Below are 19,429 nucleotides of genomic sequence, written 5' to 3' on the forward strand. Positions count from 1 at the left end.
TACAAATATCTCTTCGAGAAACTGCTTTCAGTTCATTTGGCTAATACAGCCAAATGAATTCCCATAAGTGGAATTGCTGGATCAAATGGTAATTTAAATTTTTAATTTTTTGAGAAAACACCAGACTGTTTCCACAGTGGCAGCATCATTTTATATTATTACCAGCAGTGCACAAGGGTTTGATTACATCATTGCTAACACTTATTATTTTTGTTAATAGCCATCCTAATGGATGTGAGGTAGTATCTCATTGTGGTTTTGACTTGCATATCTCTAACGATTAGTGATGTTGAGCGTTGTTTCATGTACTTGTTGTCCATTTGTCTATCTTATTTAGATAAATGTCTCCTTAACTCCTTTGCCCATTTAAATTTTGTTGTTGTTGTTGAACTTTACCAGTTCTTTATGTATTGTGTATCGTGGCTCTTTTCAGATACATGATTTGCAGATACTTGCTCCTATTTTGTAGGCTGACTCTACTGTGCTTTTATTCAGTCCTCACATACCGTTCTTACCTTTATTTTGTATTAACAAATGAGGAAGCCAAAGTATAGAGAGATTCAGTAACTTTTAGTAACCTGCATCTGTTTGCCTGGTTAGTATATGGTAGAGCAGGGATTCAAACTCACATCAACTGCCTCCGGAGGCTGTACTTTTTACCACCATATTATGGTCAGCTAATTTCTTAGCCAACTCTATGAATACAAGTAATCTTGATTTCTGTGTTTAACCTGTGTGGAAGGCCTACTGAAAGAAGCAGATTGATCTACCTTTTTAAAAAAGTATGGCAATCCTCATTATTTGCATATTCTGTATTTGTGAGTTTTTCTGCTCACCAAAATTTTTTGTAATCCCAAATCAATATTCATAGTGCTTTTGGTGTCATTCATGGCTGTGGGCAGAGTGGGAAAAAATCTGAGTCACTTGATATGGATATTCCCAGCTGATGTCCAACACAGCAACTCTCTGCCTTCTTGTGTTGTCTCCGCTCTCCCTTTTTTTTGTAGTCTACTTAGTGCCTACGTAGTCTACTTATTCCAACTCTGTGGTTTGGGTTTTGTGTATGTGTGTGTGTGATATTGCTATTTAAAATTGTCCCCCAGAGTAGTGCTAACGTACTCTCTAATGTTTCTAAGTGCAAGAAGGCTGTGATGGACTCTATGGAGAAAATACATATAGTAGATAAGTTTTCTTCAAATATGAGTTGTAGCGTGGTTGGTCATTGAGATCAATGTTAATGAACCAGCAGTATATAAAAAAACTATCTTTAAACAGAAACACACAAGAAACAAAATTATGTATTGATTGGTTGCTGAAAATGCTGTGAATAGAAGCTGGTATGACTCTAACCCTCTATTTCCTCTGGAAGCAATGGTTCAGTGTTTGCAAATTCAATGGTTGCTGCCACCTTATAGAACAGAGCTTCTTTGAATGAAAAGAGTTGACTGCTTATCCTAACTATCATTTAAATCAGTGTATCTTGAAGGAAGCTAAATAAATTCTCATAGAATCCCGGGGTGGGTATGTGATGTGTGTGCCTAGTTTCTCAGTCATGTCTGACTCTTTGTGACCCCGTAGACTGTAGCCTGCCAGGCTCCTCTGTCCATGGTGATTCTCCAGGCAAGAATACTGGAGTGGGTTGCCATGCCCTCCTCTAGGAGATCTTCCCAACCCAGGAATTGAACCCAGGTCTCCCACACTGCAAGTGGATTTTTTACTGTCTGAGCCACCAGGGAAGCCCTAAAAAGTGTTAGTCACTCAGTCATGTCTGACTCTTTGTGACCCCATGGACTATATAGCCTGTCAGGCTTCTCTGACCATGGAATTCTCTAGGCAAGAATACTGCAGTGGGTTGCCATTCCCTTTTCCAGGGGATCTTCCATACCCAGGGATTGAACCTGGATCTCCTGCATTGCGGGCAGGTTGTTTACCATCTGATCCACCTGGGAAACCCCCTATGTGGTTTGTACTGTAATTTAAAAGGTCCAGTGTGCTTTCACATCCACCACATCCATAGCCCAGTGGTATGGCTGGTGTATCCTCATTTTAGATGAGGAATCAAAGTGCAAAGGGGTTACGTGAGTTGCCTGAGGACACACAGGTAATTAGTGCTATAAGTAGACCTACAGCCCACATTTCCTAGTTGTTTTTTTGGTGTGAATTTCCTCTTCCATCTTCCTTTCTACAGTTAGGGGAAAGAGAGTGAAAGCTTCCTGGCGTGCTGTGATTCATGGGGTCGCAAAGAGTTGAACACGACTGAGCGACCGATCTGATCTGATCTGAATGTACCCCTTCCGGTATTAGTCATTGATGCATTTGATCTCATTTGCTCTTCTTAGCAACTCATTGTGACAGGAGATGCTACAGTCTTTCTGATGACCAAACTGAAGGGAAATTAGGTGTTTTAATTAGCACATAATTAGGAATTATGTGCTGACTAGTGCTGAATTATGTGCTGACTAGTACTGGTAGAATTTGGATCTTGATCCTTCAAAGAATATGTTACTTTGTGCAGTTGTCTGCTAAATGTCCCAGAGGAGAGAATTGACGAAACATAAATATATAATTTCTCAGCTTCACTTTCCAGTGGCATGGCAAAATATTTGACTAATGTTTCCACTCATTTGGAGTTGTGGTTTCGCGTATGTCCACAAAATATCAAAAAATTAGAGTTAAATACAATATTTTTTCTCAAAGTGGTCTAAGTTTAGTTTGTTCTGTATGCTGTAGGGGTTAATCAATTCATAAATCCTGTTGTGACTTGCACTTTTGATTATAAACAAATGCTTTCTTTTTAGAGTGAACGAAAATGTCTTTATTTAAAGCCCGTGATTGGTGGTCTACTGTTCTGGGAGATAAAGAAGAATTTGATCAAGGCTGTTTGTGTTTGGCTGATGTTGACAATACTGGAAATGGACAAGGTAAAAACTTATGACCAAGCATGTTGGAACAAAGCATGTTATAGGGATGAAATAAAAATGACTTTAAAAAAAAATGTATACTTTACAGAACTTAGGTGAACTGTCATGATTATGTCCCAGTTTTTTTTTTTTTGAAACAAAGTGACCCAGTTTTTAAGATCATTTGCCTTATAAGTAATATTTAGGTAACAGGCTGATAAATGTAGTTATTACTTGTGTTTTGTTGTTTGTATTTTTTTGGTCTGTGTTGATTCTGTCATATTTGCTGGAACTCAGAAAAATATTATAGACTATCATTTACTTTATTTTTATTTGTTGCAAATTCAGGTGTTGTAGGGTAGAACTGGCAAAACATTTTTAGTTTTGAAAATTTTTCTTTTGTAGAAATTATTTGCAAGAAAAATGATTTAAAATTGAATCTAAAAGCTGTTAACCAGAATGGACAAATTATGTTAATCTCTCTCTTTGTAGAAAACAATTCTTAAATCATTGCTTTCATTTTTATATTTTGATACTAGAAACAATATTATATTTTATTCTTATATTATTTGCTCCTCTTTGCATGTTCATTGGAGAAGGCAATGGCACCCCACTCTAGTACTCTTGCCTGGAAAATCCCATGGACAGAGGAGCCTGGTAGGCTGCAGTCCATGGGGTTGCTAAGAGTCAGACATGACTGAGCGACTTCACTTTCACTTTTCACTTTCCTGCATTGGAGAAGGAAACGGCAACCCACTCCAGTGTTCTTGCCTGGAGAATCCCAGGGATGGGGGAGCCTGGTGGGCTACCGTCTATGGGGTCGCATAGAGTTGGACACGACTGAATTGACTTGGCAGCAGCAGTAGTAGCAGCAGCAGCATGTTCATATATCAAGTGGTCTTTAAAACATTTAAGGTCTGTATTATTGCTATTTGAAATTTATATTTGGTTTAAATGATTTATAGCCATGAGCTTTTTTTTTTTTTTGTAATTAAGATAGTTACTGACTATATAGTCACTGACCTCTTAAAAAGAAAACTTATAATACTTTTCTTCTGTTTATTTTATATAAATATTGCCCCTTTACATTTCTCTTTATTTTCTTTCTCTTGCCTACAATGAAAATAGTAGAATTTGGGTTGTACAGTGAAAGGGGAAAACGATATAAGCAATGAAGAGTGGAAGTCACTAAGCTGTTCTGAGTGCCTACTTCATTGTATCTAAGGAAGATCTGGGCCCTGCCTTCCTACTGATAGGAGCTGTGAATGTCTTCTATTTGGAGGATGTCCTGAGTGGTTCTTTAATGATTATCAACCCTGCCTTTTGCTCAAGTGTTTGTTGAAATGTGTAATTCCCCTATAATTTGGCAGCCTAGAAGAGTCATACCACAAAAATACCTACCAGAGAGAAACAGTTTCATACCCACCTCTGCCTAAACTATTTAAAGCTCAACTTGGTTGTAAACTGTACTTACTGGTTATCTGAATAACATGGTGCTCACTTCTTATTTTTATTAGAGCTTCCCGGTGGGGTGCCACTAGTGGGTTACCAGTATGCTGAAATGCTGCGTCCCCCTAATTTGCATCCAGCTATGAGCAGCTTCCTCTGTTTTCCCGAGCATGCTATAGAGAAATCATTCTCTCTCTGTGTGTTCCATACAGGAAAAAAACAAACAAACAAAAAAAACACTGATCATTATTTCTCAAAGCCTGGACCACCTACATCATAATATTCTGAAGGGATTATTGTGTATGAAGATTTTCTGTCCCACGTGTACAGGATCCTCAAAGATCATATTCTCTGGAGGGTAGATGGATTGGATAGTGGCTTAGGTATCTACATTTTGACAAGCTCCAAAGTTGAATGGTGGCACACTAAAGTTTAACAATTATTACTGTTGACCTTACGTGGAAGTTTAGTGAGAGCAGTTTTGAGCATGTTCTGTTTGAAATAGAAGCGTCTGGTTGGCAGAACTGAAGTAGAGATTTGGGAGTGAGCAGAATGTATGTATTTGAAGTGAATGAGCAGAATGATTGTATTTGAAGCCCTGGGAAGGGTAAAAATGCAGAGATAAGATGGAACAAGAGGGACGGAACCTTAGGACCATGACTTGGAGAAAATGAACAATCAGGGAGGAGCTTTGGGAAAGGTAGTCAATAATAGATTCTGCCTGGGCAGTCAGAGAGGCAGGAGAGCCAACTGGGCTGGCACCTGGAAGGCGAGATTTAGTGACATAAAGACTGATACGTTTCCACATTGTTTTGCAGCTAGTGGTTCATTAGTGTCCTTGGTAAGGGTGGATGAATGGGCATCAGTTCAGTTCAGTTCAGTCGCTCAGTCGTGTCCGACTTTTCGCGACCCCATGAATCACAGCACGCCAAGCCTCCCTGTCCATCACCAACTCCCAGAGTTCACTCAGACTTACGTCCATTGAGTCAGTGATGCCATCCAGCCATCTCATCCTCTGTGTCCCCTTCTCCTCCTGCCCCCAATCCCTCCCAGCATCAGAGTCTTTTCCAATGAGTCAACTCTTCGCACGAGGTGGCCAAAGTACTGGAGTTTCAGCTTTAGCATCAGTCCTTCCAAAGAAATCCCAGGGCTGATCTCCTTCAGAATGGACTGGTTGGATCTCCTTGCAGTCCAAGGGACTCTCAAGAGTCTTCTCCAACACCACAGTTCAAAAGCATCAATTCTTCGGCACTCAGCCTTCTTCACAGTCCAACTCTCACATCCATACATAACCACAGGAAAAACCATAGCCTTGACTAGACAGACCTTTGTTGGCAAAGTAATGTCTCTGCTTTTGAATATGCTATCTAGGTTGGTCATAACTTTCCTTCCAAGGAGTAAGCGTCTTTTAATTTCATGGCTGCAGTCACCATCTGCAGTGATTTTGGAGCCCCAAAAAATAAAGTCTGACACTGTTTCCACTGTTTCCCCATCTATTTCCAATGAGGTGATGGGACCAGATGCCATGATCTTTGTTTTCTAAATGGGCATAGTGGTAACAAAACCTAGATTTTCAGAGAGTTAAGGAGTGAGAGGTGGGAAAGGCTGAGTGTTTATGGCCCTTTAAAGAAACAGCTGTGAAAGGAAGAGGGAGAATGATCATTGGTGACCATGTAGGGTAAAAGAGAAATGGGAAAAACTGAACGTGTAGCATAGAGGAATGAGATTCGTTCTCCTAGAGAAGGGATCTAGAGTAGACAGTAGGAGATGGGATGAGGTGTGCAGATGGAAGGGCTATCTTTAAGCTTGTGTGAAACTTTTTTCCTCTGTGACAGAAGGCAAGAAGGTAAGAATGGACATAGATGAAGAGAAGTTTGCAGGTTAGGTTGGGAATTGAGACAGTAGTGCCAGTCGATCCCTACTTTCTTAGAGGTGATCAGAGAGTGAATGAATAGTATTAGCTAGCACCTTGAAATTGCTTTGGATGAAGTTGACTTGATTCACAGAAGGATTCTTCAGTCCTGAGAGGAGATTGAGAGAAAATTAAGGATCCCTTCATCCTGAGAGAATCTGAATGGTTCAGCTTAGATTACATGCTAACCTATGGCCTGGAGGGTGTGTTTATTACAAGAATCAGAGTTAAACACAAACATAAGGCAGACTAAAAAATAGTTCTTACATTTATCACTTTTAGCTTCTCAGCATTTATACCTAACGTGGGGCAACTGTCCCTTGTACAACTGCACACACACATATTCTTACCCATCTGCAATGAAAGATAACTGTGCACCTACTGCTTCAGAGGCACTTTCAGAGAGCCCTGGCTCTTCAAGACTAGGCTCTCTGGGTGTTATCCCTTTCATTTGTCATTCCAGTATTTATGTTCTGATATTCTACTGCCTCTAGAATAATTGGTACATACAATTTGTGTTCACAGTTTAATATATACATAATACTAATAGTCGAGGAAAAGAAGAGAAAGAAAAACTTAAAAATTAAGATGAAGGAGCAGGAAAAATTGTATGGCAACTTGAAGAAGTCATGTTGGGAGCTACATCCTTCTGTTTTGCAACTGGTCACCTGTTGCAGGTTAGGTTGGGAATTGAGACAGTAGTGCCAGTTGATCCCTACTTTCTTGGAGGTGATCAGAGAGTGAAAGAATAGTATTAGAGTCTTGAAATTGTTTTGTGGCCTAGGTCTTCATTCCTGAAGGATCTAGAACACTGGTGCTTGCCTGAAGAGGATTATAGTAGCTTCATTTATGACTGATCCAGACAGTACAGGGAAGGGCCCATGGGGTCCCTGGCTTTCACTCATATTTCTTTCAGCCCCATTCAGCCCTTTTGAGTAGAGGCAATGGCAACCCACTCCAGTACTCTTGCCTGGAAAATCCCATGGATGGAGGAGTCTGGTAGGCTGAAGCCCTGGGGTTGCTGCGAGTCAGACACGATTGAGTGGCTTCGCTTTCACTTTTCATTTTCATGCATTGGAGAAGGAAATGGCTACCCATTCCAGTGTTCTTGCCTGGAGAGTCCCAGGGACAGGGGAGCCTGGTGGGCTGCCGTCTATGGGGTTTCACAGAATCGGACACAACCGAAGCGACTTAGCAGCAGCAGCCCTTATGAGAGGATGTGGCAGTCCTGGGTCCTGCGGATTGGATTGTGGTCATACTTGTAAATGTATACTCTTGCTCCTATTAAGTGAAAGCAAGCTGTTCCTGTTGGTCTCCGTGTATTGTAAAGGAGAAAAGGCATTACTAAGATTGGGATGTATTAGTTGGCTCCAAGAAAAAACAGTTTGTGAATAACAGAAGAATCTAGAGTTGCCCTTTAAGTTGTACTGATCAACCTTAATTCTATGCTTCAGTGCTTCAGTGCTAAGTCACTTCAGTTGTATCTGACTCTTTGAGACCCTATGGACTGTAGCCTGCCAGCTCCCCTGTCCATGGGATTCTCCAGGCAAGAATACTGGAGTGGGTTGCCATGCCCTCCTCCAGGGGATCTTCCCAACCCAGGGATCAAACCTGCGTCTTTTATGTCTCCTGCATTGTCATATGGGTTCTTTACCACTAGTGCCAATCTGGGAAGTCCCTTAACTCTTTCAAACCCATTAATTAGATTTTTTTATCAGCAAATTTAGTTATTAAACCAAAATTCTTTGATAGGAATTATCACATATATACAGTTAAGTTTTTTGGAATCAAATTTTAGGAGACCATCTCAAATCAGGCTTAGAAATGGTATTGATTTTGATTTTCTCCCTGTTGGAGAGATGGAGTTCCACTGGCTTCTATATAGCCCTTTTACTATAATATCCCTTACTGTACACCTTAGGGAACCAAATGGTTATTCCATAGTTTTCTACAGAAATATATTCCCTTTAGGCTCTCAGTTACTGAGTGAGAAATCATAGATTGGCTTTGCTTCCCCACTGGGGTAAAATAAGTTAGAAAGTTAATTTATTATAATTATGAATCTCCATGATTGGCAGCAACAATATCTTCCTGGGCTTCCAGAATTAGTAGTAATTTAGAGCCAATATTCAGTGTTCTCATAAAGGTTGGGTATTTACCTTTGTTAAGTACATTTGAATGAATGACTACTGGTTCGACAGGGAAGAATCTGAGGAAACTATATTAGGCATGTGTGGTGTTGTAATTGTGTTAGTCACACAGTTGTATCTGACTCTTTGTGACCTCTTGGACTGTAGCCTGCCAGGCTCCTCTGTCCATGGAGAATCCAGGCAAGAATACTGGAGTGGGTTGCCATTCCCTTCTCCAGGGGATATTTCTGACTCAGGGATTGAACCTGGATCTCCTGCATTGCAGACAGACTCTGCTACGGCAGTCTATACACAGCCCTGTCTTTGTTCAGGTGACTCCAAGGCTGTAAATTGACTTAAGTATGGGGTTCAAGTGACTCCAAGGCTGTAAATTGACTTAAGTATGGTATTATCAACTCAATGGACATGAGTTTGAGTGAACTCCGGGAGATAGTGAAGGACAGGGAAGCCTGGCATATTGTAGTCCATGGGGTTGCAAAGAGTCAGACCGACTGAGTGAATGAACAGCAACAATGGGGTTTGGTGCAATGCCATGACTGTCTGATATTGTGGCTTGAATTAGTCCTTTTTTTCATAGACCTGGAATATTTTTGGTTATAGACTTCAAAAAAGGCCTTAATTTGATAAACACACTTAATGCATTGTTACAATTAAATAATACTCAGTAATAAAAAGAGAGAAATCATTGGGGAAATAAAGGCCTTAGTGAGTTGCCTGTTTGTTCCATTCCTGGGGATCTTGTGTTAATTATAGCTTGAAATCTGTGATAGTTAGACTGTTACCTGAGATCTGGTTACTATGATAATCCCACTATTTTAATAATTATACATACACGTTGTAATTCTAGGGGTTAAAGTTGTCACCATCTGGGCTTGGCCATCCTGACTTCCTCTTACCCCTGAGGGTGGGGCAGTTGAAGGTGAACCCCACTCTTTCTGATCACTGTCTTTACTTTTATGTAAGAAACCTGGAGAGACTGTGAACTCATTTGTTACTGTAATTTAAAACCTCTAGTGTTAATCCCTGAACTAGATTCTTAGGGGTTAAGCCCCCTGTGAAATGAGGTAAGAAATTGTTTCCTCAGACTCCCAAAGACCCTTAGTTTGACCCTGAGATGAGAATTTTGGTCAAAACCTATCATTCTCTTACTTTAAATTATCCAGTGCCCTTAGAAAACGCCATCTTACATATGGTTTGGCATTGCTCCTTCCTGTTCATTTGGCAGCAGCTGTTCAGTTCACTAGAGTGTTACCTGCAGTGGGCACAGTGTTCCAGATGCTTGGAGGTGTTAACTTGATTAGCTGTTCTGTCACTGTGTATGATGCTGTTTAACTCCATATAAATTATGAACAGGAGTTTTAATGCTTTGTGCCCCAACTCACCTCAAGAATGAATTTCTAAATATCCCTGAAGGAATTGGTGTCTATTGTTTATTCCTTGGTGCTAATTTTGTATATCAGTTAACATTTTTTTTTTCTACAAGTGACAGGAAACGATTATGATAAATGCAAACAAAAGAGAGATTGGAAGGAGAGTGACATAGCTCTCTCGAATGTAGAGAGTTCATTTGGCCAAGCCTTAGTCAGAGTCAGGAACCAGTATGTCTCAAGAGAGTTTGTAAACCTCTGAGGCTGCCATCAGATCACGTAGAACCAGATTCTTTTTTTTTTTAATTGAACTATAGTTGATTTACAGTATTGTGTTAATTTGTGCTATGTGACACTCTGATTCAGTTATATATATGTGTGTATATATATTTCTTCATATTCTTTTCCATTGTGGTTATCACAGGATATTGAATATAGTTCTCTATGCTGTAGAGTAGGACCTTCTTGTTTATCCATTTTGTATATAATCATTTGCATCTGCTAGTCCTAAACTCCCAATTCATCCCTTCCCCATCCCTCTTCCCCCTTGGCAACCACAAATCTGTTCTCTATGCATATGGGTCTGTTTGTTTTATAAATAAGTTCATTTCTGTTGTATTTTAGATTCCATATAAATGATAATCATATGATATTTGTCTTTCTCTTTCGACTTACTTCACTTAGGATGGTGATATCTAGGTCCATTCATATTGCTGCAAATGGCATTATTTCATTCTTTTTTATGGCTGAGTAGTATTCCACTGGGCTTCCTAGGTGGCTGGCACTAGGCATAAAGAACCTGCCAATGTCTCCTGCACTGGCAGGAGACATAAGAGACATGGATTCGATCCCTCGGTCGGGAAGATCCCCTGGAGAAGGGCATGACAACCCACTTCAGTATTCTTGCCTGGAGAATCACATGGACAGAAGAGCCTGGTGCCCCACAGTCCATAGGGTCGCAAAGAGTCAGACATGACTGAAGCAACTTGGCACAGCACAGCACAGCATTCCACTATGTATATTTACCCCATCTTCTTTATCCATTCATCTGTCGATGGATATTTAGGTTGCTTCCATATCTTAGCTATTGTGAAATAGTAGCACCAGGTTCTTAATGACATATGTATCTCTATTCATGATTGAAATTACTAGGATAGTACCTCTCTCAGAGGATTATTATGAGGGTAATGAGCTAGTATTAATATATGTAAGCTACTTAGACCATTGCCTGGCACATAATAAGCTCTCAATAATAAAGTGTGTAGAATTCCTTCTTTTCAGTATATAGAAAAAAAGTCAATGTACCCTACTAATCTGGGGATTTAAAACAACCCAAAATATTAGTTTCCTAGGATTGCCGTAACAAAGTACCACAAATTGACTGGAATAAAACAACAGAAATTTATTCTGTCACAGTCTGGAGTCTAGAAGTCCAAAATCAAGGTGTCTGCAGGACCATGCTATCTCTGAAGCCTCTAGGATCCTTCTTTGCCTCTTTCAGTTTCCGATAATTCTTTGGCTTGTGAATTATCACTCCAATCCGTGCCTCTGTGGTCACATGATCATCTTCTTGCTTGTCCTTGTATCTTCATGTGACATTCTCCTCCCCATCCTTTCCTTGTTTTCTCTTCTTATAAGGATACTAATTGAGTCCTGCTGCTGCTACTGCTAAGTCGCTTCAGTCGTGTCTGACTCTGTGCAACCCCATAGACAGCAGCCCATCAGGCTGTGCTGTCCCTGGGATTCTCCAGGCAAGAACACTGGAGTGGGTTGCCATTTCCTTCTCCAATTGAGTCCTACCACATACTTACTCAAGTGTGACCTCATTGTAACTTGGGTTCATCTGTAAAGATCTTATTTCCAAATAAAATCAGTTACTAGGGGTTAGGACTTCAACATATCTTTTTGAGGGACATAGTTCAACCCATAATACTTATCTTATCATTCTCCCCTTTTGTACCCGAGACTAGATATTATAAATCAGAGCACTCTGTCTAGTGAGGCCTTGGAATAATTTTTAATGCAGTGTTTTGACAGCCAAAATCAGGTGTAGAGTTGACACTCTATGATGAAATCAGTTTACAACCTGATACTAGTCCTTTATTAAAAGGGCTTACTTTGTGCTGAATTATGGCTACTGAAAACAAATCAAGGCTTAAGAAAAGTGTAGTACATTAGTATATTTGAATATTGGTGATGTAAAGCTATTTAGTTCACTTTAATTATATATTCTGTTGGCAGATTGGTCTTTGTATATGAAACAAAGCTGGATTCTTTTAATTTTTAGACTTTTTTTATTGTCTTATTTCTTTTAAAAAATTTATTTATTTTAATTGGAGGTTAATTACTTTATAATATTGTAATGGTTTTTTCCATACATTGACATGAATCAGCCATGGATGTACATGTGTCCCCTATCCTGAACCCCCCTCCCACATCTCTCCCCATCCCATCCCTCAGGGTCATCCCAGTGCACCAGCCCTGAGCACCCTGCCTCATGCATCGAACCTGGACTGGCGATCTGTTTCATATATGATAATATACACGTTTCAATGCTATTCTCTCAGATTATCCCACACTCGCCTTCTCCTACAGAGTCCAATGGACTGTTCTATACATCTGTGTCTCTTTTGCTGTCTCGTATATAGGGTTATCGTTACCATCTTTCTAAATTCCATATATATGTGCGTTAGTATACTGTATTGATGTTTTTCTTTCTGACTTACTTCACTCTGTATAATAGGCTCCAGTTTCATCCACCTCATTAGAACTGATTCAAATGTATTCTTCTTAATGGCTGAGTAATATTCCGTGTGTATATGTACCATAGCTTTCTTATCCATTCGTCTGCTGATGGACATGTAGGTTGCTTCCATGTCCTGGCTATTATAAACAGTGCTGCAATGAAAATTGGGGTACACGTGTCTCTTTCACTTCTGGTTTCCTCAGTGTGTATGCCCAGCAGTGGGATTGCTGGGTCATGAGGCAGTTCTATTTCCAGTTTTTTAAGGAATCTCCACACTGTTCTCCATAGTGGCTGTACTAGTTTGCATTCCCACCAACAGTGTAAGAGTGTTCCCTTTTCTCCACACCCTCTCCAGCATTTATTGTTTGTTGATTTTTGGATAGCAGCCATTCTGACTGGTGTGAGACGGTACCTCATTATGGTTTTGATTTGCATTTCTCTGATAATGAGTGATGTTGAGCATAATTTTTAGATTCTTCTTTTAGACATTAGAAATTCTATTTTCAAAAATTTTTGTGACTAATGTTTTTTCCTATATCTTTAAAAACACCTTTTTACAGATAAAATTATTGTGGGCAGCTTTATGGGCTACCTAAGAATCTTTAATCCTCATCCTGTAAAAACAGGAGATGGAGCTCAAGCTGAGGATTTGCTTCTAGAAGTGCATCTACGAGATCCAATATTGCAAGTGGAAGTAGGAAAGTTTGTTTCGTAAGTACAGTCCACTAATTCGAGTGTTTTGTCTTACTACTTGGAGTATGTCAGTCCCTTATGTATCATTTTTGTGCATTCTTAAAAAAAAAGACTATGAATTAAATATATTTCCTGTATATTGTCATGTACTGAACATTGTTTAATATGGAAACCTGTACATTTAGGACAGGAAAATTTAGGAGTCTTTTTTTTAAGTGTAACAGACCTAAGATGCCTGATGTGTCAGAAGCTTGAAGGAAAGGAGATAAGCCTTTGGAAAATAATCAAATAAAGAAACAGAAAGTATGTACTTACTTAAAGCACCAATTTTCTAGGTTATATAAATTTGTTTAAAAAAATTAGACATCATAGTAGCTATGTGATTTGGTGCATAACTTTGAGTCTTTAAAATGTATTTCTTATTTGGTGTAGAGAGATCCTTAGTTTTTTAAAAGAAGTCAGCTTAACCCACAAAGGAAGTCTTTGATTCAAAGTACTTTATTTTTAAACCTATTTTAGAAGACTATTAATTATTTTGCATTTTGTGTAATATGTCTTTTTTTATTTACTGATGATATTGGTGATTTTATCTTATTTTCATACATGAATTTTCTTAAAATTAAACCTATATTTCTTAATCATTTATAAAAGTATCTACTATGAAATTTTATGTAGACAGAGGTGGTCTTGTTTTCCCTTCTCTTTTTGAGCTGTCTTTGCCTTCTTAAGTCAGGGAGTGCCCTGAGCTCTGGACTTTGGCTCACTCCCAATTGGTCATCATCATTTATTGGCCCCAGGTTGTACTTGTTCAGGGTCCTGATTCCTGCTAGAAAAACCTGAACAACTGCTCCTGAGCATTATTAACTTTTTTAGTAATATGTTTCATTCTAATGGGAAGCTGCTTCATGGATGCTCTAGGCTGGGAGATGAGATGGGACCTTTATGCACTGTGACAGACTGAGTCAGGAGTTTATTACTGACATGGCTGGTAAATATCTACTCCATCTAAAAGCAGATAATGATTAGGTGCCCCTTGTGAACCTAGCACATACAAGCATGATGGATTTATAAAGTAAGGAGACAAAGAAGTTCTTGTCTCTAAAAAGCATTTTTACCTTTGCATGTTTTAAAAAAGTGGAATGCTGTCAGAAATCATTCTATATAGTAATATGGTTTACATCTATGTGATCATTTTTTAGAAGGGAGGAGGGTAACATTGATGAGTGGATACTGTCCTACTATTTACTGACTAGTACTGTCTCATTAATCTGATGTATAAGATGTGACCTGCATTTAGAGATAAGGTAACTAGTTAGAGCTCAGAGCTTTCAGTCACACAGCCAGGATTCCGACCCAAGTCTGTCTGACTCTGTTCTTTACTGTTTTTCCATGACAACATGTTCTTTTCCTGTGCATGAGGAAAAGTTGAGTGTTCAGGGTACATATAAAGATTTTTGAAGACAATCTTGATTATATGATAGCTGTGTATATTTACAGGTATTATCGAATATAATTCTTATTTTATGAATGAGAAACTCACACTCTAAAAGATTAAATGATCACGGAAATACCGAAGTGCAGAGTCAAGACCCCAATCCAAGTCTTCAGACTTCAATTATAGTCCTTTAAGTTTAGAACAGAGTCTGTTTCAGAGGTCAGACATCAGAGGCCTGCTTGCAGATTAGTTTTATGTTTAAAAGAATTGCCAATGTTTAAGAATGAGGAATTTTCACATAAAATCCCTGCCTTTGGCTTTTCCTGAAAAAAATGTGGAGATCTGGCCACAAGCCCAGAACTGAGTAGCTGCTTGCTGTCACCTTTAGACTGGCCCTAGTCTCCAGTTGATCACAGCCATTTACTCCCTTTATTCACTTACATCCTCTGACTTGACTCTTGAAGACTTGGAATTTAGGATTTCTAGACCGACTGTGCCATGTCTCTGGAAACCACTTGATAGGGGCTAAGTGTAGTGCTGACACTTGAGACCTGTAGGGGAAGAGCAATTGGCCAGGTGACGATGGTCAGGCTCTCTCGCCCACTCCTCACTCAGGACAGCTGAGATCATTTGTGGCGCTAAGCATGCGCATCGTGGTGTGGTCTGTATAAGCACCACCTGAAACGCTCTTAGAGCTGTCAAGTTGAGTCCAGTCCCATGGAGTTGAGTTTTGTAGTTATCATGATTTTGCTGTGTCAGAGATTAAAGCATGTCTGCCTTGCCCCAGTAAATAAAGAATATCTGTAGTTTCTACAGCTCCTTGCATCTTCTTCCAGCTTCTCCGCTGGCGTCTTGCCTATCCTGAGTTCAGTGAACAATGAGATAACAGGAAGATAAGACCAAACCAAAACATTTTCAATACCTTTAGTAAAATTTCAGATATGGATGTGATATATGCCATTTCCCAGTGATGATTAGCTTTCTCTGGTGCTTTATACTTTACTTTCACATGATTTTTATTTCATTTAATTGAAAGCTCTTATTTTCCAAAAGGGGAAACAGGCTTAGAGAGTGTAAGTTTCTTGCCCAAGGTCATAGGTTAATTAGCCTGCAAGCCAGGACCAAAGCTTGGGTCTCTCTCTTTCTCTTTTTTTTTTTTGCAACCAGGGATCCAACCTGGGCCGTCCACAGTGCAAGTGTGGCGTCTTAACCACTGGACTGCCAGGGAAGTCCCATGGCTTTATTGTGGGAGAGCACTCATTAAGGGGCCTCTGATATGGCTCTTTCTGGGAGACTCCTTTGGCTTCAACCTGAAGGCAACTCCTTGAGGCAGAGTTCTTGGGCCTCTGGGATTGTCAAACTGGCTGTTTTGTTGTTAAATTTATTTTTCGGTTTTGAGTGTTATCCAGTGAATTATTTAGTTCACTCATGATACGTTATGATTATAATCTCTTTTAAAAATCATTTTGTCATTTTTTGGGGTTACATCTGAAGCTAGTATTTAAACTTTTAAAACTTGCACCATTTTTCAGAGGTACTGAGATGCTTCATTTGGCTGTGTTGCATTCGAGAAAACTGTGTGTCTACTCTGTCTCAGGTAAGAAACATTTTCTTTTTTAAATGTAGACTTTTTACTAAAATATGGACTTCTTAATATTATGTAAGAATAGTTGTATCGACTTGGTTAAGTTTTCTTATCTTGGTTAGCGTTTTCCTATTGTTCACTTACTCTTTCCGTTGCAAAGACTATTACGTTTTCTTGGTCTGCTATTTCCATGCATACTTAAATTTCTATCACTGTAGAGGGTTCCTTGAAATCTCCTTTATCTGAGGAATTGTGTCCAGGATTGCCTATGATTAAGAGAGGCCAATTCTGGGTACTTAGGGCACTTGAGTCTTAAGAAATGTTCAATAGCAACAACAGAATTCATTAAATGCTGAGTCATGGTGGCTTAAAGTGCGTTTCTTTGGTGAACCTCAAGTATTTTTTCTTTATAGTTCCAATTTCTTGGTTTTTGGTTGTCTTCATTTAACCAGACCTCGCAGGTTTCATTCCCTGACATGGTCCTGTGGGTACAAGTATGAAAGTTAATTGTAGTCTGGTTTCAGCATTTTGGCCCTTATTAAAAATGTAACTTATGAATTTTGTTTCAGTTATTAGATAAGTTTTAGTTCAAGTTTAGAGAGTTATTTTTATGATGTCAACATTGAAGGATTTTTTCAATGGACATAGTAAAGCTAACTATCTGTGGACCTATTGCTTATTCAAAAGATACACTCCTTTGGAATTTGCTGTAAATATTAGCTTCTAGGTCTCGATTTCTCACACTCAGTCTCTTGATTTAGGCTTTCTTTGTATTTTGCTTTTAATTGGAGTAATGATTCTTCTTTACTATCACCAAGCTGGATATTCTTTTTTGGTTTGAAGATCTGTTAGATTTTGAAGGCAGGCTTGGTGTGTGCTGTGTGGTAGGCATACTTGTTGAATGAATGAATGAACTTATATTTCTAAGTAGTGCTGAGGCAATTGGTAGTAGCTATTACTCTCTATGTGTTACTTTCTTCTTATTTTCCTTCTCTGTTGCCACTATCATTTTCTTTTCCATTCTTTTTTGTATCAGAGACCCAGTAAAGTAATCTTACTGTCATTGTTAAACACTCTCATTGTTTGGTGGTAAAATATGTTGCTCCTCTTATGCTGTTAAAGTGCTGCACTCAATATACCAGCAAATTTGGAAAACTCAGCAGTGGCCACAGGACTAGAAAAGGTCTGTTTTCATTCCAATCCCAAAGAAAGGCAATGCCAAGGAATGCTCAAACTACTGCACAATTGCACTCATCTCACATGTTAGCAAAGGAATGCTCAACATTCTCCAAGCCAGGCTTCAACAGTACATGAACTGTGAACTTCCAGATGTTCAAGCTGGTTTTAGAAAAGGCAGAGGAACCAGAGATCAAATTGCCAATATCCGTTGGATCATGGAAAAAGCAAGAGAGTTCCAGAAAAACATCTACTTCAGCTTTATTGACTACACCAAAGCCTTTGACTGTGTGGATCACAACAAACTGGAAAATTCTTAGAGAGATGGGAATACCAGACCACCTGACCTGCCTCCTGAGAAATCTGTATGCAGGTCAAGAAGCAACAATTAGAAATGGACATGGAACAACAGACTGGTTCTAAATTGGGAAAGGAATACATCAAGGCTGTATATTGTCACCCTTATTTAACTTATATGCAGAGTACATCATGAGAAATGCTGGGCTGGATGAAGCGCAAGCTGGAGTCAAGATTGCCGGGAGAAATATCAATAACCTCGCTGATGACACCACCACTCTTATGGCAGAAAGCGAAGAAGAACTAAAGAGCCTCTTGATCAAAGTGAAAGAGGAGAGTGAAAAAGCTGGCTTAAAACTCAACATTCAGAAAACTAAGATCATGGCATCTGGTCCCATCACTTCATGGGAAATAGATTGGGAAGCAGTGGAAACAGTGAGAGACTTTATTTTTTTGGGCTTGAAAATCACTGCAGATAGTGACTGCAGCCATGATATTAAAAGACGCTTGCTCCTTGGAAGAAGAACTATGACCACCCTAGACAGCATATTAAAAAGCAGAGACATTACTTTGCCCACAAAGGTCCATCTAGTCAAGGCTATGGTTTTTCCAGTAGTCATGTATGGATGTGAGAGTTGGACTATAAAGAAAGCTGAGCACTGAAGAATTGATGCTTTTGAACTGTGGTATTGGAGAAGACTCTTGAGAGTCCCTTGGACTGCAAGGAGATCCAACTAGTCCATCCTAAAGGAGATCAGTCCTGAATATTCATTGGAAGGACTGATGGTGAAGCTGAAACTCCAGTACTTTGGCCACCTGATGTGAAGAACTGACTCATTTAAAAAGACCCTGATGCTGGGAAAGATTGAAGGCAGGAAGAGAAGGGGATGACAGAGGATGAGACGTTGGATGGCATCACCAGCTCTATGGACATGAGTTTGAGTAGGCTCCGGTAGTTGGTGATGGACAGGGAAGCCTGGCGTGCTGCAGTCCATGGGGTCACAAAGAGTTGGACACGACTGAGGGACTGAACTGAACTAATATTGCTCCTTCTAGTGGTGGGACAAATATTTAGTGTTCCAGAATAAATGGAGAAGGTAAGGTATAGGCTGGGCTTTCCATGTGGCAGAGTGGTAAAGAATCTGCAGCCAATGCAGGAGATGCAGGAGACTAGGGTTTGATTGGGAAGATCCTCTGGAGGAGGAAATGCCAACTGACTTCGGTATTCTTTCCTGGAGAATCCCATGGACAGAGGATCCTGGCAGGCCACAGTCCAGGGGATGGCAAAGTGTTGGATACAGCTGAGCACGCATGATAGAGGCTACTTTATTGTAGGAATCTAGCTGTTCCTGTCCCATCATAAGCCTATTAACTTTGAGTGACATTTTATTAACAGGTATGGAGGAGGATAACTTGCCCACAGTCACTCTTGATACTGCTTGGGGTACTGGTCCTTTCTAGAGGCTCTGTGGGGGCTCTAAGAGGGCAGTAGAAGGACAGATCCTAAAAATTAGAAACAAGGTTAGATTCTTGACCTTGCCTTGGCCTATTTGAATAATGGCTCAGAAAGCCAGAAGTCTCTAGACTTTACTGGGGTGTATGACATAGACTAAGGATGAAATGTGTGTTTATCAAAAAAGCCTAGTGAAAGAAACTGGCATGTTTGATCACAGCTTTTTAATAGGACATTGGTATCCATAAGGGCTTCCCTGATAGCTC

The 19,429-nt window shown here is 39.6% G+C and overlaps 1 protein-coding gene across 13 annotated transcripts in view; it reads left to right on the plus strand.

Moving 5' to 3' along the window:
* Positions 1 to 19,429, plus strand: part of BBS9 (Bardet-Biedl syndrome 9) — a 481,107-nt gene that overhangs the window by 18,778 nt on the left and 442,900 nt on the right. For 3 of the 13 annotated variants that reach the window (XM_086396500.1, XM_086396501.1, XM_086396516.1), the window contains exons 2-4: positions 2,799 to 2,921; positions 13,085 to 13,235; positions 16,185 to 16,249. In XM_086396500.1, the coding sequence (XP_086252626.1) occupies positions 2,810 to 2,921; positions 13,085 to 13,235; positions 16,185 to 16,249 (328 nt within the window). In that variant the 5' untranslated portion in view covers positions 2,799 to 2,809. The other 10 variants (XM_086396502.1, XM_086396506.1, XM_086396509.1 and 7 more) reach the window with 10 other exon arrangements.

This window comes from Bos grunniens, chromosome 4, assembly GCF_055505025.1.
Source record: "Bos grunniens cultivar Pamir isolate PY7600 chromosome 4, Bosgru_T2T1.0, whole genome shotgun sequence".
NCBI classification, from domain to species: domain Eukaryota; kingdom Metazoa; phylum Chordata; class Mammalia; order Artiodactyla; family Bovidae; genus Bos; species Bos grunniens.